The sequence below is a fragment of the Aquarana catesbeiana genome, linkage group LG01, assembly GCF_042186555.1.
Source record: "Aquarana catesbeiana isolate 2022-GZ linkage group LG01, ASM4218655v1, whole genome shotgun sequence".
Taxonomy (NCBI): Eukaryota; Metazoa; Chordata; class Amphibia; order Anura; family Ranidae; genus Aquarana; species Aquarana catesbeiana.
Genome location: NC_133324.1, coordinates 147,888,280 through 147,907,851, shown reverse-complemented (window position 1 = coordinate 147,907,851; position 19,572 = coordinate 147,888,280). Strand labels below are relative to the sequence as shown.

At 39.5% G+C, this 19,572-nt stretch overlaps 1 protein-coding gene across 5 annotated transcripts in view; it reads right to left on the bottom strand.

The window, feature by feature from the left end:
- Positions 1–1,214: 1,214 nt before the first annotated feature.
- The window catches only part of LOC141135725 (V-type proton ATPase subunit S1-like protein), a 101,375-nt gene continuing 83,017 nt past the window's right edge, over positions 1,215–19,572 (bottom strand). For all 5 annotated transcript variants that reach the window (XM_073624455.1, XM_073624454.1, XM_073624456.1 and 2 more), the window contains 2 exons: positions 15,330–15,573; positions 1,215–1,804 (listed from right to left, as the gene is read on the bottom strand). In XM_073624455.1, coding sequence (XP_073480556.1) covers positions 1,478–1,804; positions 15,330–15,573 — 571 coding nt within the window. In that variant the 3' untranslated portion in view covers positions 1,215–1,477. The remainder of the gene's footprint in view (positions 1,805–15,329; positions 15,574–19,572) is intronic.

Sequence of the window (19,572 nt, the reverse complement as noted above, 5' to 3'; positions counted from 1 at the left end):
CAGCACTACAAAGGTACTAACACCGCTACAGGTAGACCCTAAAGGGCTGAATGCTGGAATACCCGCAGCTGACGACTCTTGGTCAGCGCTCTCAGCCAATGGCACTTTTGGAGTTTTGTTGTGGGGGGGCAGGCAGAACACAACAGCTCAGTGAGTTAGATCACTGTACTTACTTTGCATAGTGAGTACAGCGGCTCCCACCGGAGCTGACAGTTTTTAGTAGTGTACCCAGCTTAACAGAGGCTCTAACTCACTCCTATTCTATACAAACCAAATATTTGGCTAGAGTTGGGCTTTAAGATGATTCAGATCCACCAAAAGTTCTACCCCACCCCAACCTTCTGGGAATTGTCATAGGTCCTAGAAGGCTGCAGGACCATTCACAAAGTGCAGCATGGCTTGTACATACGCAGGGGGAAGCTGGCTGTGTACTCGTAACGAGTCCCAGCTGGCTGCCCCACAGTTAATATGCCTGTGCCAGGGACCTTAAGACCGAGGAAGAACTGGTCCGGATGTATCCTTGGACAGGTGAGTGTCTGTTTATTGAAAGTCAGCAGTTACAGTTTTCATAGCTGCTGACTTATATTTTTGGACAAGTGACTGAAGCTTCTCTTTAAAGTAGTTGTAAAGGTTCGGTTTAAAAAAAAATACAAAATAACAAACATGTCATACTTACCTCCTCTGTGCGGTTGGTTTTGCACAGAGTGGCCCCGCTCCTCCTCTTCTCGAGTGCCCAGTCGGAGAAGCGCTCTCCTTCGTGGACACCCATGCGGGCACGCTCTCTTGTCCTGCTGCTGCGTCTGTAGACATAGACAGCAGGACTCGGCTTCGCCCCCCGGGACACGGGTCATTGGATTTGATTGATGGCAGCGGGAGCCAATGGCTACGCTGCTATAACTATATCTAATCAGGACACGAGGTGGGATTCTCATGTAGTGTCCCCATAGACATTAGATGGCTGTCTCCCAATATGTCTATTATCAATTAACCTAAGCAACATTCTAAAGTTTATGAGCTACCTTCAGGGACCACCAGCTGAGGCTAACCATGGGAAATGAAATGGGTCATGTTTAGGGACAAAGACACAAATACTGTTGAATCATGACTGTAGGTCTGACTGTACTGTAGTGTCTATAGCCAGCTTTAATTGGAACACAATTTAAATGTGAATATTGAGATTAACTGAAACAAAAAACATGAGGTCTTTGTCAGACTTGATTACCTTTACTGTTAATGACTCACAGCCTAACACATCCACTACATACATTGGCCAACAATTATTCAACATGTTTTGGTGACAGAACGCTCTGCAGTTTCACAAGAGTGCTCTGGGGTCGCGGGTCTCTGGAGTGACTGTGTTGCACAAGAGTTTATTTTATAATGCCTTTATCGGGGGGAGTCATTTCTTGGAAACTGTGTTTAATGTGAAATCAAAATAACAGAAATACACAAAGGGAAACAATGGTCAATTATAGAGCTAATGAGAAACAGATGCACACTGCTGAATGCTTAGTCTACAGTACTCCGGCTGTCTTAGTTCATAGAACTCTTGTCCACGGCCTCTGAGGGGCTCCCTCTCGTCTTCCATATAATTGTCTTTTGTTTTAGGGAAATAGGTGGCAGAACATTTCCTCTGGTAATGTCTGTCCATAGATTTTAAATGGATCAGCATGTGGAGAGCATAGGCGAGGACTAATAGAAGGATGAGTGACATGACTAGGCCCATAAGAATAGCTGGAGAAAAGTACGTTGTACAGTCTTTGGCATAGGAAAACTCTCCTTCTTCAATGTTAAATCCTTGTATCTGCAATACAAAATATGCATCAAACTCATATATTCATACATGCACTAGTCACAAATGATCTTACGGTAAATTTATAAATTTTAGGGTGTCTGCTGCTGTGTATATGTGCAAAATCTATGTTTTTTGTTCCTGTATGCGGCCACATCTTCTCTATATGCTGCCACACCTAAGCACATGTAAATTAGGAAGAAACAGGATACAGTCTGCGGGGGCTCCCATGCCCACCAGGGCGGACCCAATCCCTTTGGAACGCAGTGCATGTTTTTGCTTAGGCTAAGGGCTGCATTTTATGTGGGGGGTGACGCCGCGCATACTAAATGTATCTTAGCCCAGGTTCACACAGCTGCGGGAATGAAGCCATGCGAGTTCAGCTGAACTCACACTATTTCACTCCTGCATGTCAGTTTTGATTTCAGCCGCGATTTCAGAGACATCTGTGCCGGTTTCTGCACAGATGTCAATGTAAATCGCAGCCCGAAATCGCAAAAAAAAGTAGTACAGAAACTACTTTTTGAAATCGGTGCGAAGCCGCAAATGCAGCGTCGCACTGATTCGGACAGTGCCATTGCCGGCAATTGCCCCCGATTTGACATGTCAAATCACATGTCAAATTGTACCAATGTGAACCAGGGCGTATGGCTATTTGGCCTTTTCAATGGCCTTTAATGTGTTTTTGCTCGTTATTATGCTTAAATATGATTTTCTTCTTCTATTTTGTAGTACATGATCTCTGTTCTATAAACGTCATTTACATGCAAACAAAGCTCCTGAAGAAGCGGAGTACTGTCTGAGAAACATGTCCAGCATGCTAATATGATTGCTCCAGGGTAAACAGGTATCACTACTCTTCTCAGTTGTATCCCTTTTTTCAGATTTGACAGAGTTTTAAAATTGTATGTTTTAAACATGTTGTAAAACGCAATAAAATTAATTTTGTTTTATCAATATGTGTGAATCCCAAGCATTATGGTACCATTAAAGTCCACTTCAGCCTCATAACTAATCACTTCTATATTGATATAGCATGAAGGTATCCCTCTTTTTTACCATTTAATATTAGGCACTCCATTTAACTATAAAGAACTTGTAGTCAAAGTAGAACAGTTCACAGCAAGTCCGGCGGGAATGCAGCCTGACCAGGAACACTCACAGATGAACAGCTGATTGTAGCAGAGCAGGTCTCAACCAAATTGACAGCGTCTGCCTTGAGGGGTGCAATGCAGCCTAGCCTACCCAAGTGGGGAGGTTCCCAGGAAGAGTGGCGGATCCCTAGGCTTTCCCTTCTCAACTGGAACCTTTCCCTGCTGCTATTGCTGTCTCTGACAGAAGGGTGACCTGTCCCTACACTACCCACACGCTAAATGCACACTAATCTCGGGAGTCAGGGTGTTAAATAGACTCTGCCTGACCCAAGATGGCCACCAGAGTCACATGGGCTGTCAGCATCCAACTGGATTGCTGCCCCAAAAACCCAAGAAACTATAGAGGAACCACATTCCTCTTAACTTCCTCTCTCTCTGCAGTGCCGCTGCGATTGAGCACCCCCTGTAGTGGAAGAAATAGACTGCACCTGCCTACAGACTGCCAATCAGTTCAATTTAATGGAAGGTTTGGGCATAAACATATAGCCTACTAGAGTATCCATTGATAGCTGGTCATTTTCATGTTAGCTGCTCACTCACTGCAACAAAAATACTTTGAGTGTTAAAGGTTTGTGCTGAGTGATTTTTAGTTTTGTTGAAACTGTGCAACCCTTCCAGGTCAGATTTTTACATTGCAAGAAAGTTAACATTTATTACAGAACCTTACCTGCTTCATTTCTGGAGATACTGGACTTTGTGGGTACCTCTACTTTTCTTAATAAACGGTTTAGTATTTTTTTTACACTATGGAGTCTTTCCTTCTTTCTTCTATGGTGCAATACTGCCTGGTCTGATTTTACTGGATTTCATGTGTGGGAAAACTGCATCCTTGGTGCCTATGTTTTACACCACTGAGATTAAGTGCATTTAGACCTCTTTCATTATGGGGTCTAGGTATCTAGTAAGCAGCTTTATGTTTTCATGTGGTTAAAGAAAGAAGCACTTGCATAGAGGATCACTATGACATTCGTTTTTACTGGACTTGATTCACCCACATTGTGTTTGAGCATTGATTTCACTCATGTCATAGGAGTTTGTGTTCCCAGTTATTTGAGTTTGTGGACAACATATAAGCTTTTGTGAATATTCATGATTTAAAGGGACAGTGCAACATTATTTACCTTTTTTGAGTGTACAATATATATGTCAGTGAGTGCTGCTGTTCTGACTTCCACATATTGGACACATTGAACTTATCACATCCATTGAAGGTTTGGAGTTATACCACACATTATGAGATTTTTTTTCACACTGACTATTTAATTTGTAGTTTTGACACTGAATGCAGATTATTTGGCTTTATGAATGCTTAAGGACTAATTCATGCTCGTGGCCTAGGGGGAGGTAAAAAGATATGCAGATGATCCATGGTTTTACCGCCCCCAATTGCTGCCCTTCAGCTGCATTGGCAGCCAGATGGGGTTGTGATAAAGCCTGCAGATGATACAGCAGCATAGCTCTCAACTGTCCCTGATTTTGAGGGACTGTCCCTCATTCGAAACAAAGTCAATCAGTCCCTTTTTCCTCCTCATTTGTTCCTCATTTTGGTCTGATCTATATAGTTTTATATAAAATGCACTATTTATCTTTCAAAACATGTTTCCCAGTGCTAAACCTTTCATCCAATTTCTAAATGAGTGCATTTGTAAATTCCAAAAGTTAGTATAAATGAATAGTAGTGGTAAATAAAAATCACTTGTGAGTTTAACCAATCATTTTTTTGTAGAATTCTCCTTCAAGGGGGCGTGGCAGGGGGTGTGTCCCATGCCTACATACTTTTGCAACAAGTGTTCCTCATTCCCATCTATGAAATTTGGGAGGTATGCAGGAGTGTAAAAATTCCCAGCAGCAGGACAGTTTTCATCAGGGATAATAGGCCTATCTGGTTCACGCCTAACCTTTATTTTATTGTTGTGTGTGATATAATTCCAGGAGCTTTAGATGCACATTCTTCTTGTACTTGTTTGGGTTTTTTTTTCCTTTAAAACGATGCAATGGTAAGCTGGGAACAAAAGGCATTGCGGTAGTGGTATTAAACCCAAAAGCAAATGTAGCACCCCCCCCCCCCCCCCCAGGTCTACTGGGAGCAAAAGGGCAGCAAGCTTACATTCACCCCAGAGCTGAGTCCATGGCTATAATGGCAATTTAGAACAGATTTTAGCCGCCAGTCACTTTAGCTATTTTTCAATGCTTTAATGAGAACTTTAGAAAAGTAGTAGAAGAGAGGTTTAGGGGAGGTTTCAAATATACTTTTTAGCAGATCACTTACAGACTCCTTGAATCCAAAGGACAGAACAGCTTTCTTTTAGAAAATCTTGAATACCTGGACAAGTCTCTCTCACAGACTTAGCAGCCAGTAGAACTATTGGATAAGTCTCTCTCACAGACTTAGCAGCCATCAGAACTCTTGGATAAGTCTCTCTCACAGACTTAGCAGCCATCAGAACTCTTGGATAAGTCTCTCTCACAGACTTAGCAGCCAGTAGTACTCTTGGATAAGTCTCTCTCACAGACTTAGCAGCCAGGAGCTAGTTACCTTGATTGGATTGTAGAACAGCTTAACAGTACTAGGACCTTTAAGCCGACCCGGCGGTACTGTAAGGGTAGTTAGATGTAGGTGCATCCTCCAAACGAGTTACCAGGCCCTTCTGAGAGACCAGCCTTCATCCTGGCTCTCTCCAGCAAGGGTCCTCCCCTGGATCTCCTCAGCTTGGCTCGGCTTCTTCCACATAGGCAAGACAGCCTAAGGACCACCTTAGAATTAGTAGGCCCCAGACAGGCTTCTGGGCCTACTGCAGGATATGCAGCAGGATATCCTAAGGCCAGAAGGTCCCGAGGTAACGACTGAACTAAGAGCACATGGCATCTGTCCAATAAATACCCCTTCCCAGAATGCACAGCGGCCAGGCACCTCCTACTGGGCTGTTTCTGGAAAAAGAATATTCATTACAGAGCAACCTAGTTGTAATTCTCACACTGTCCTGTGATACCAGTGACACCTACTGGCAACAGTGAGAAAAGCACAACTCAGCCAAGTTTAGAACAGAACCAAAAATACAATCAAATCTGAGCTGTTTACAGCTTAGCCAAAAACTAAATTTACACTATAGCCACATATTTAGGAACAGGCTACACAAACATTTATTATAGTGCAGCTTACCAAATCTTAGATGTGAGGGCTGTATCAGTTTTATTTTTTAGGCTTTTTTCCTTTATTTTCATCTGGTGAACCAGCCAGTGTTGTTTTTAAACAGAAAAATCTCTCCTGAAAATGTACCAGTTAGGTGTTTTTGGACAAACCATTTACCACTGACAGGGGTGCTTACAACTGTCAGCTTTTATTTATTCATGTAAAATAATTATCCAAAAAGAAAAAAAAACTGCAGTGTGAGCTGGAGTTTGGCTTCAATATCATAGTGTATGTAAATCAGGTAGTACATTTAACACTACCCTCCACCTGATTACCAATGCTGCTGTCTGCTGTGCCCCTGTGCTTATTCTTCCAGAGTGGCAGCATGCTAATACAGGAGGTGTTTTACTGGCCAGATCACCAGGTGAAAACAGAGGGAGAAAGCCTAAGAAAAGAAAACAAATGCAGCCACCACATCTAAGGACTGGTAAGCTGCAATATGTTACACTGTTAATTTTGGGTTTAATACCACTTTAAGGATCCATTGGTCAACAACAAGTGAATGCTCCTCTTTGAGCACCCCAAACTTGTGTAGCACCCCTGCCCTAGGCTGGCTAAATTATGAATGAGCTGCAATTTATCTTTTAGGTCTTATCAGGGTCTCCCTAAACCTGGTTGTTGATTACTACTGGCGAGGCCCAAAAGGCCTGGCTGGGGAGAAGAGAAAAATTTGGGGGGAGCTTATCAGAGTCTCTCTCTACCTGGGGCTTTCCCTGGGAGGAGACATGTGTATGTTCCAGAGAAGGTACCATTAGGCCTCAGCAGGTGCTATGTGCTGGAGGCTTAAGGAGTGTTGCAGGGGAGCTGCACAGAAGCTGCCACCTGAACATTGTGAGTAGGACCTTTCACCTGTAGCTTTGGGTGTTGAAGTACTCTTCAAGGGTTTAGACTACAGGAGGTGCTACAGAAGCATTGTGACTTCTCATATTGGTCGATTTACTAAAGCTGGAGAGTGCAAAGTCAGACTTCAGCATAGAAACCATCAGCTTCCAGGTTTTATTTCAAAAGTCTAATTTAACAAGCTGAGGTTAGAAGCTTATTGGCTACCATGCACAGCTGCATCAGATTCTGAGTGCTCCGATTTTAGTAAATCAACTCCATGGGGTCACAGATTTACTTGGATGTCCCCTCTTTATCAGTTCATTTTTGAGGCTGCTGCTAAAAGGTCAAATACTGTTGGGATAAGATATACCATAACATAATAAAAAAAGGCATAATATTAAAATTAAACAAATCCACAAATGAAATGAAAACGCCAGAAGAGAACCCTTAAAATAAAAAAACATTATTTTCAATTGTAAGTCTTGCAACAACAAAAAAAAAAAACATAAAGACCCCATGCAATAAAAACCAGTACACCCTGTAATGGAAATTTGTAAGTTCTGTATATAATTGTATTGTATTTTGTATGTATTGCACTCTGCCCTCACTGTGCACACAGCACTAATAATGTTTTCAGTAAATGTTTACATTCTTTCGAGTCCTGATTAGAATAAGCCTGCCTATGTAACGCCCCTTGTTACCATAAACGTACAATTGTAATATTAATGTGATACCTACGTAATCATGTGCATAAAAACCTTCAATTGCGTCATAATAAAGCAGAACAGTAATTTGGAAAGATGCTGAGCGTATCTTTTGTGTCTGTTCCCTACTGCAGTAGATATTATTAATTTGGAACCACTAATCAATATGAGGATAGGAGTTGCCTATCATCAATTTAACCGAGTCATGCATGGCGAGCCAGCCAGGAGGGGATTCCAGGTGACCCTGAGTATCCGAAACGAGGAGCTTGAGACGATCCGGGAATTTCTGATAATCAGCCGGCTGAGGTAAGCCTTTTTCTTACATTTGAGTTATCAGACTTCCTTGATCGGTAAGGCATTTTCGGGACAAAGGGTACCTATTTTTCTCCCCTTAATCGAACTGTATTGATTGGTGGTTATATGTTATGTTGTCCCTGTCTATTGTCCATCGGAGTGTTATAAATAAGAAAGGGAAGAATAGTACTGTTCACAGGTATATGTAGTACATCTGTTAGATAAAGTCGTTTAGAGGCAAGAGGGTATAGGCACACGTAGAGAAGAGAGAAGACTGGCCAGTCATTATGGGCATTGAATTAAGTAAGGGAATGAAGGGTAAGAGACCCTCAAAAATGCCCAGCGCAAGAGAAGCGCTATATATGAACCGAAGGTGTGGTTCCGCCTATACTGAGCCCCTAGATTAATTGTTAGAGTGGACAGGGATCCACATTGGGTAACTGGGTTACCAAAGTCCACAGGGACTAAGAATCATGCAGAGTAAACAGCTAGAGAAACAGCTATCTATGTGAGCAGGATGGATCAAGGGTGACATTAGAACTAGACAGAAAGGGACATTTTCATGTTAAGTTGTGGGATGAATTTGGGATCAGGCACTACAACTAGTAAAAGTCAGAAACAGAGAAATGAGAGGTAAAACAGAATACTTTATATGTTGTCAGAGAGGGAAGATGGGATGAGCACTGTGGGTCTCCATCTGATCATAGAATCATAGAAGCTAGATATAAAAGTTATTTAAACAAAATAAGGAAAGCAGAATTTAGGCAGGGAAATATTAAAGAGTTAAAAGAAAGTGAGAGAATGATATGCATGTGTTGTGTACAAATGGGAAAAATGTAAGCGATTTTAGAGAGATATTGGTGTGTGTGCGAATGCTGGGACCTTTAGTTCTATTGCTTGTGTGTGTCATGTACGCAGATGTGACCCCCTCCTTTGTGCTCTCATGAAAGAAATGTGGCTGGGATGAGAGGTTAGTGATAAGCTGGAAGGACACCATTGCCAATTTCTGTTTTTTAGACAAAACATTTATAACAAAATGTGCCGGGTTAACGAATCTAATGGTAAACAATGTGATCACAATTATTTTGAATCTGTTTTCCAAACATGGTAAAATGAAGGTTACATTTAACCGTGTATTACACAAATTGAATATCCTTTGATAGTGGAAACAGTGCATTTAAAAAAGGGAAATTAAGTAAAATTAAGTAATAATGAGTATTAATTTCTAATATGAGTTTAACAATTATATAGATATAATGAAACTGGTTTACACAACCTTTGGTTGGAAATGAAATCCAGGTTATTGGGGAAATTTGTAAAAATGGGATTAGTTTAGATTAAGATAACAATTTTGTAATTTTACATTTATACAATAAGCCCTTATTGAGAGAAAAATAGATTAAGATGAGGTTGTTATTTTGAATAAAGCTGCCATAATATTTAACAAAGCCAAGATGGATGGGATACATAAGAAGTTTTTCTACAAAAATGATATTGTAAGGTTTTTGATGAAAACTTGATGTGCTGTCCATGATGTAAGAGTAATAATAAATAAAATTTAAATATAACAGACCCATCACATCAAGTCCACACACCCTGTTAGGATAGATGCCACCTGCAGCCAGTTGTTTTATAGTTTTTGATGCTTTCTGGTCCATCATACAGATTGGTCCTTTTGTTTTTATTTATTTTTATTTTTGAAATCCAAAGCAGAATGTGTGGATTGTGAAATGATGTGCCCCTTTTTCTTGTAAAGTACAGTGGTATAAGCAGAAGAATAGTTTTGGATTTATGGACATCTCTGCATGACCGCAGGGTATTGTTATCATTTATTATAATATTGCCAGGAAAAAGTTGTCTTTTGAAACATGAAACTGGAGTTCTTACACAAATAGCATGATACAAAACAAGCCATTGTAATATATTTATGCAAGCTGGACCCAGTAATGATGGGTTCACCCTGATATATCAGAGCTGTAGCTTTTATGCAAAGGTGCTATTAGACAAAGTTAGATATTGTTTTGGTCAATGGTCCGACATTCTGTGCAGCAAATTTACAGCTAACTAAATGTTTGTCTAATGAAAGGTTTAAAATATGAGTTTGTTTATGTACAAATCTAACAATGAAAAATGCGTACATTTATTCAAAAGAAAGGAAAAGACGCATGTGTTAAATTGATGACATAGGAATCAGCTGCTGTGAGTCCAGTGCAGGACACACTCCCTGAAGACCCAGATATTACATTTTTTGTAGATTTGAGTATGCAGTTTATCACCCAGAAGGATACCCTGTATTCAAAGTCATTGGATCCTTTTTCCCCAGCTCAAGAAGCAGAGCTCCATGTTTTAGCAAAGCCTGTGAGCTATAAAAAGAGTGTATATTTATATAGATAGTCGAGATATAGAGAGCTTTTGGTTCCATTTGAAGGGCCAGAAGTTTGTTTTTACTTCGGCAGGTAAACCAATAAAGCATGCCAAGTTAATTTGATTGGCTGTTTTCAGCCTTCCAGCTTCTTGCTGAGGTAGCCATATTAACTTTCACACATGGAAGCAGACCAGGTGACTCTAAGGATGCTGCATTACAGCCCCGGACACTTGATGGGTCTGTGCAACTCACAGATTCCACCCTTGTTCTGGCCCAGTATAGCTGGGATTAATAATTCAACTTTAAGGACCCCAGAACGAGAAGAACAAGTGGTCCACAGGGGGCAACTTCTTATGAAACAGGACTTTGGAAAAGGTGATCATTTATGTCTGTCAGCCACTCTTTTCCCTCCAGCTTGACACATGGACCGTGTCATCAGTCACAAGCAGTTATGGCTGCCTTAGTAAATGAGCATGGGTTAGAGCCAGGGTTCACCACAGTTGTTTTTATAACATACCACTTCTTGTTTTACCTGTTACCAAAGGTGTTACCAAAAGCTCAACATCCCTTCCAGAGATTACAAAAAAGATATATCCAGATGCCCAAGTCAGGATCTTACGAGTATGCATTTTGTCTGTATGGACATGTTTTTTGGATGTCCAGTGGCAAATGCTACTGCAAAGGCCACAGTAAAAAGTGTTATCAGAAGTAGTTTGTAAATATAGAGTGCAGAAAGTACAGAGAGTAACAAAAGAAATCATTTTTTATAGGAGAGTCCTTACTAGAAGTTTTGAGGTTTTATTTTTACACCCCCTACTGTCTACAATATAGCGGACAAAGTAAAGTAAGAAACTAGAAAACTTTTGCCTGAATGTTTTCTTAAATTTTATCAAGCCCCTAAGGGGATGTTGGACTCTCTCCCTATGAGATTTTGTTTGGGAGTGTGTTACTCACTTGCTTATATTTTGTCTCAGCAGCTGAAGTCCTCCATTCGGATCTCACGGAGAATGCTGATGATCTTTTAAGGTTTTTTACAAACTCATTTATGTGTTTTCTCCCTAATTCCAGATCCTAAAAGTTTGGAAGGATCTAAAACTAAAGCCAGGTGACTTTTGGATTGTTAAGAGACATTTATATATAAGGAAATGTTTGGAGACTCAATACAGCATCTATTTCATGTACAGTTTTTGCAAAACTTGAAGGAAAAGTCACCTGGATCCACACCAGACACTGCAAAAATGACTTAATTAAAGAAATCTCTGTGTTTGATTTGTTTCCCTCTTGTGATCACAGTCTAGGGTACTTTTTGATTCAATTACTTTAATTGTAAGGGATATATATATTTGAAAAATAGTTTAGCCATGTTGAAGTCATATTTGTCTTTTGTACGTCTTCCATTTTATGTAGAATTGTCTGTGTTTACATATGCTGATAAGTCAGCATGTCCACAATTCAGCTAGAAGGCCATTCTGGCCACAGGAGTGTACAGCCAGTACTCTGTAATTATGTCTTATCAATCATTTGTTCTTCACAATGAAAAGTCATTTTGTAATGAAAAAGTTGCTCAGCTATTATTTTCTCCACAATGGAGTTTTTTTGCCTCTTTGGCCAGGACTACCTCCACCTAAGCATGTGGAGGTTCCAGGTTAAAGGTGATAGCAGGTATGGTTAGTGATTGTAATGGAAATTTGTAAGTTCTGTATATAATTGTATTGTATTTTGTATGTATTGCACTCTGCCCTCACTGTGCACACGGCACTAATAATGTTTTCAGTAAATGTTTACATTCTTTCGAGTCCTGATTAGAATTAGCCTGCCTATGTAACGCCCCTTGTTACCATAAACCTACAATTGTAATATTAATGTGATACCTACGTAATCATGTGCATAAAAACCTTCAATTGCGTCATAATAAAGCAGAACAGTAATTTGGAAAGATGCTGAGCGTATCTTTTGTGTCTGTTCCCTACTGCAGTAGATATTATTAATTTGGAACCACTAATCAATATGAGGATAGGAGTTGCCTATCATCAATTTAACCGAGTCAACCCCAAATAAAAATGAAAACCCCAAATATCACCCCTGAAACAAAAGCACAAAGGGAAGTGTTAAAGCAAATAAAAGTTTGCTACGAATGGTACCACTGAAAATAGTGACCACTGAGACTCAAATAATAAGAACAAAAAAATGCATCAAAAGGGTTGATTGGCCAAAAAGCTAGCAATTAAAATTAAAGTACAGTTTCCTAACAGAGGCTAATCTCTTCTTTATGCAATCTGTCAGCCTTCCCAATTCTTTCCTTACAGTAGCTTCCAATTCACTGACACTATGTCTGCTCTTTGACCTCCTTTTATAGTGAAGGGTCTGGCTTTTCTAAAAGGCCCCATATTGGCCCCTCCATTCCTGATTGCTTTAAGATATAAAAAAACATATCCAAAGAAAATCTTCACAAAAATTAGCAGGGACCACAAATTTTCAACCAGCAGAATTAGCCTCAAACCGATGACAGGTGACCCTGCCCCTTTGTTTATTTACCGTCGGCAATGGGAATCGGAGCTGTCAGTCGGCGTTGTCTAGAGACACTAAATAAACAAAGGGGTGGGGCCACCTGCTGTTACCAGTGACTCCGCCCCTTTGTTTATTTGCTGTTGGTGGAAACCGGACATGTCAGATGCCGGGAGGCAAGCGGTGGGTGCGGACCAGTTTTTTTGGGGGGGGGGATCGCCGTTTATTGTGATTAACTCTGGATTTACTTTGGGGGAAATTATTCTTTTTTTTTTGTTTTTTTTTGTTTTTTAATACAGGACTGATCAAAACTGTGTTCTTTTTTTATTTATTTTTGACACTTTGGTGAATGAGTGGGGGTACAATGTAACCCATACTCATTCACATGTGGGGGGCCGGGATCTGGGGGCCCCTTGTTATCAAGCCCTTATCGAATGAATTTGAATTATTCAATTGTTTCATTTGGATACTTCAAACATCCGAATGAAGCAAATAAATTTTGTTATTTTGTTAATATTTATTTCGGATTTGTTAAAATGTTTTACTTTTGTATTCAGAAATTCGGATACATTCGTTTTTCCGAATAACAAAACTTTTGTGCGAATTTTGATTCGGAACGAAACAAACCACACATGTGTACAGGCCACCTAATGACAAACTGAAGAAGCACTATAAGTTGACAACACTGCTGTCAATTGTTGTTAATGGCAGGATTTCCAGTTAATAAACTTTGCAACAGATTCACAAAAAATGATTTGTGTATGAAAACTTTATACAGTGAAGTATGATGCCACACATACTGAAAAAGAGATTCAAGGTTTACTTTTTTACTTTTTTCATTACTGATTTTTTAATGAACACATACCTTTTTTTTTTTTTTTTAATCGTCCTGGAGTTTAGGTTTAAACAGATGCTCTGTTAGGTATTATCTTAATCTCATCAGGAAAAAGCAGGTAAGCATCTGCAATAAATGCTGCTAAAAGTCTTGCAATGTATATACAGTAGATGACCTGCAAAGGCTGCACTTTTAAAACCTTTGACTGGAATCAATCTCGACACAAATGTACAAAATATTCATAATCATGATGGTTAAGCTGCCCACAGGCACAGTGGATTCCGATCATCTAAGCTGGCTGTAAATGACTGCATGTATGTGGACACTCACTGACCTCTCCAGACTTCACCTGGCAAACTATTACTTGTGGGAAGAATCAATCAGCTGAGCTAAATTTTCCCAGCTTTCTCTTGAACTAATGGATGTCTTTCTGCTTTCATCCTCCCTTCTTCAAACCAAAAACCTGACCACCAAGAGCATTCAATATATGTGTTTTCTGAAAAATATTTCAGAGGGCAGACTGAACCTGAACTTCTGACCGCAGTCTTATGTCTGTAAATAGTCATACTGAGCAGATTACACTCCAGCTGTACATTTTCCAACATAGGCTACAAAATGATGGCTACTATGAGTTTGATTGCTCTAGGCCAGTGATGGCAAAATTTGGCACCACAGATGTTTTGGAACTACATTTCCCATGATGCTCAACTACAGTGCAGAGTGCCAGAGCATCATTGAAAACGATCCATAGAAAGTACAGGCCGGCAACTTGACAGCTTCTCCATAGAAAATATTTATTTGAGCATTACAGCAATTTAGTTATTTTATTTATTTCAGGTACTTATATAGCGCTGTCAATTTACGCAGCGCTTTACATATACATTGTACATTCACATCAGTCCCTACCCTCAAGGAGCTTACAATCTAAGGTCCCTAACTCACATTCATACATACTAGGGACAATTTAGACAGGATCCAATTAACCTACCATCATGTCTTTGGAGTGTGGGAGGAAACCGGAGTACCCGGAGGAAACCCACGCAGGCACAGGGAGAACATGTAAACTCCAGGCAGGTAGTGTCGTGGTTGGGATTTGAACCAGCGACCCTTCTTACTGCTAGGCGAAAGTGCTATCCACTACACCACTGTGCCGCCCAACAGCAATAACATCATCCAAAAATGCTGATGCGTTTCGGCCTTAGGCCTTCATCAAAAGCAAGGGGAATGAAGTTTCAAAACATTTGGGGTGCCAAGGTTCGCCATCACTGCTATAGGCAATTGTCCTGATGAGCCATTTCCCTATTTTTGCAAATCAGCTACAGGTATCTACACATACACATACACATACACATAATCTACACATACAGTATGTACCATTGTACAGTATGATGGAATGGAGCTTTCAGATTGGCAATCATCAAAGGTCATGTCACCACCTGAAGAATACTACAGCAGCATTTAAGGTACTAAAGACTTGAAAGCTGTAGCAGAAATGTCTGCTATTTGTAACATGATCAATCTGAATCCCCCAAAGCTTTTAGCTTGTACAAGAAAGTACAACATAATAACCAAAGCTGTTCTTTAGTTCTATTCCTCTCATTCTGAATACACTGGTGCAATGGTTAAAATAATTCTTATATGTCTGTAAAGCTAACCACCTTTTATTACCTGAAAATCCAGGAAGGTGACATCCCAGAGTGCCGAGCTGTTGTCTTCAGAGCTGGGAAATAACAGAGAATCGTATTTCTGTAGACTGCTCACATGCTGACAGTGGTAAGAATAGCTGATTGGAGCAAAGATTTTGATGCTGTTGAATGTCGCTTGCACACTATGGTTGAAGAGGATCTGAATGCTTTGCAATTGATACCAATTTTGGACTGTAAGTTTGTAGTAATTTTTCACCAGTAAAAGTCTTCAAAGATAATAATAGAAAACAAAATTATTGAATAAGGGGATCAAATAAAATATAAAAAGGTACCATATTATATTGGACATCTCAGTCTTTTGAAAAACACACACAATCTACAAATCTACAAATACAGATATAGTTATTTATTCTTGTATACAAAACTAGGACAGGATTGGGTGGGACTTTGCATGTACCTTGTAGGGTTAAATGAATGCACAAATCAAGGAGATTAAAAGGAAAATGAACATAGTTTTTTATTTATTCTACACATACAAAAAATTTGATAAAAACATTCAAGAAAGAATTGGTTAAAAAACACTATTTCTGCTGTCCAGGGTGTTGTAAAAAAAAAAAAACGCAATATTTTTTACTTTTTGCTATAATAAATATCCCCCAAAAATATATAAAGAAACATTTTTTTTCCTCAGTTTAGGCCGATATGTATTCTTCTACATATTTTTGGTTAAAAAAAAAAACGCAATAAGCGTATATTGATTGGTTTGCACAAATGTTATAGGGTCTACAAAATAGGGGATAGTTTAATGGCTTTTTTATTATTATTTTTTTTTTTTACCAGTAATGGCAGCGATCTACGATTTTTATCGGGACTGCGACATTATGGTGGACAATTTTGACACTTTTGTGGGACCATTGGCATTTTTACAGCGAACAATGCTATAAAATTGCATTGATTACTGTAAAAATGTCACTGGCAGTGAAGGGGTTAACCACTAGGGGGCAGTGAAGGGAATAAGTGTGTCCTAGTGTGTGTTCTAACTGAAGGAGGAGGGGACTGTGCAGGGGAGATGACAGATTGCTTTTCATACTCTGTATGAACAGACGATCTGTCTGCTCTCCCCTCAGAGAACCATAAACTGTGTGTTTACACACACAGATCCCGGTTCCCAGTGTGCCCAATCGTGGGAGCCCGGAGGTGATCGCGACCGCCGGGCACTCGTATCGGCTCCTTGGGCGAGCAGGGGGCGCCTACGTTACCAAAGTAACATGATGGCGATTCGCGCAGCCGAGCCATGTTGCCGCAGTACTGCGGCGGCTGGTCGGCAAGCGGTTAATCAAGACCGGAAAAAATGGAAAATCCAATATTTTGAACTGTCACGAGAACAGGGACAGAGAGGAAATCTTTCAATAGGGACACATTTCAGCTGGTTTTCCAGCATGCTCGTCCAAGAGTAGCCGGCCAAACAGACGGCTTCTGAGGGACCGGCTGCCTTACACACGAGCCGAACGTCAGATGGTTTTTATTGAACCAGCCAAAGTGGCCTGGCATTTGGCCCTGGCGTACGGAGCTTTAGTCTGCTTGTCCATCTAACACTCCCCACCCCCCTAGACTAACAATGCTGCTGCTTGCTGTGCCCCCTGTGCCTCTTATCCAGAGTGGGGGCACTGTAATACAGGGGGTGTGCTACTGGCCAGTTCACCAGGTGAAAAAAGAGATAAAAAAGAAAATGAATGCAGCCACCACATCTAATGATTGGTATATTATATTCTATAATATATTACATTTTTGGTTTTGGGTTTAATACCACTTTAACTTTATACCTTGAGATCGACTTATGAAAATAGAAAGGTCTGCAATGAAGCAAAATGTTGTCCCCTAAGATGGGCTTATCGTGAAATATAAGAAATTGTTTTCAATATTCTTTTATTGATTTTTAAAACAATTATACAAATACTTTTAAATATCTTTCATCACCAAGTTGAACATTAAGTTATTGTATAGCATCCTCTCTTTAAAATATCATCATTTCACCATAATTTTTAATAACCTGTTCTATACTGAGCCTTCTGACTTATATTTCTTTACAATGTCCATACTCATTCATCTCTACCATTCATCCCTGTCTAACTTATTTGAAACATACACTCTAGACAGGTACTCATACCTATCTATTCATCCCTATCATTCATCACTATCTTATTTTCCACACATACTCTCAAAAAAAAAAAAAGTGGGGGTGGGGGGAGGTAAGAAAAAGGAAGGGATCTCTCCTGTCTCTAGGGAGTGTTTTTTTCCCTTTCATAAAAATTGTATCATTTTTGATGAGGTCTGAAACTTTTCCAATTGATGCCACATTATGGGCTTTTGGTCCTTTTTCGTCCCCTCTTTCCTTATCTGCTCTTCCATATATTGTATTTCGTTCATTTCACATATCCATTCCATTATTGTAGGGCCATTTATTTTTCTCCATTTTCGAGCTATTATTGTCCTAGCTGCATTTATCATATGGTGAAGAATATCCGTCTTTATAGATTTCAATGATCCAGATATTATAGACAGTATCGAAACCTTAACGCTTGGTTGCATCTCGTTTCCAGACACCAATTTGTATATTTCAAATATTTTGTACCAGAATTCCTTAACCATGTGACATTCGTACCAAATATGTGTCATTGTTCCTTTATCCCTTTGGCATCTCCAACATTTCTCTGTATTATCTTTTTTTCTTTATTTATTTTATTCAGATCTACTGGCCTCCAATACCATCTCATCATAATTTTATAGCTGTGTTCTTGATTCTTGACTGCGACCAATAATTTGTGTTAATAAAAATGCTTTATCCCATTCTAATAGTGAAATCAGACTCTCTAATTCACTTTCCCATTTTCTAATATTTGCTATTTCATTAAGGGGTCCCGTAGGAAGTAGAAGTTTATAAATTTTAGATTATGGGTCACTTTTCATTCTTCTATTAACAATTGTTTGAATTTAGTTAATGGTCTAGCAATCCTAGACTGCAGTGTCAGAAATTCGATGTATTCAAATTCGCTGCTGTTTGCTGTGCCCCCTGTGCCTCTTATCCAGAGTGGGGGCACTGTAATACAGGGGGTGTGCTACTGGCCAGTTCACCAGGTGAAAACAGAGATAAAAAAGAAAATGAATGCAGCCAACACATCTAATGATTGGTATATTATATTCTATAATATATTACATTTTTGAATTTGGGTTTAATACCACTTTAACTTTATACCTTGAGATCTACTTATGAAAACAGAAAGGTCTGCAATGAAGCAGAATGTTGTCTCCTAAGATGGGCTTATCGTGAAATATAAGAAATTGTTGAATACAAATTAAAGAAGACAGCTTTACACGTGGGAAAAGAGTCACAATATAAAACAAAATTGGGCCAGTTAACATTAGTTGGCAGTAAAATGTCATAGCAAGCTTTTCCAGCAATAAAGCTCAAGAAATACTAATTTAAATTTATATCAAAGTAATTAAATATTGAGTTATTATAAGATTGCCAGAAACGGTATTGTCAAGTCCAATAATAATATTGCAGCCTCAGAACCATGCAAAACAAAACTGGCAGTTAGCTGCTCATTAAACTTGCTGTGCTACAACTGAAATCACTTGAAGGAAAATGTCAAGAACATATGATGAATATTGCCTAAAATTCTTCTCTAGTAAAATAAATATATATAGTTTATAGATCAAAAACAAATCCTCAAGCTTCTGTTAAATTTCTGTTTCTTCAGTTGCTAAGGCAGAATTTGTACTCAGTTATTTGCTACCATTGGAGCAAGGGTTTCAACCTGTCCCATTCCCACAGGGCTGAGCTGCTACTTTAGTAGCATGCTGAATTGAAAATGCATCCCAATATATAGGAATAAGTGCAAAAGCTCTTAATCCGCATAAGGGATGGTGTTGGTATCATAGATTCGGCCTGATGATGTCTGATACTGTTGCACCTGTTGATACCTGCACTAAACCAAGTGGACTAGCAGAATTTGTCAAAGCAGTGGACCTGTTTGCAAAGAACCTCCACCATGCTTTACTGTTGGCTACATTTTTCTTCACCCCAGTTCTTATCTTTTTGTGCACAGGACATGGGAAATAGTCTAAGAGACTCAACTAAGCACGAAAAAATTGGAAATGGGGTGCAGAAATTGGCAGCAGGTGCTCTGGATTGATGAATCAATATTTGAAGTATTTGGCTGTAGCAAAAGGCAGTTTGTTGGCGAAGAGCTGAAAAGCAGTAT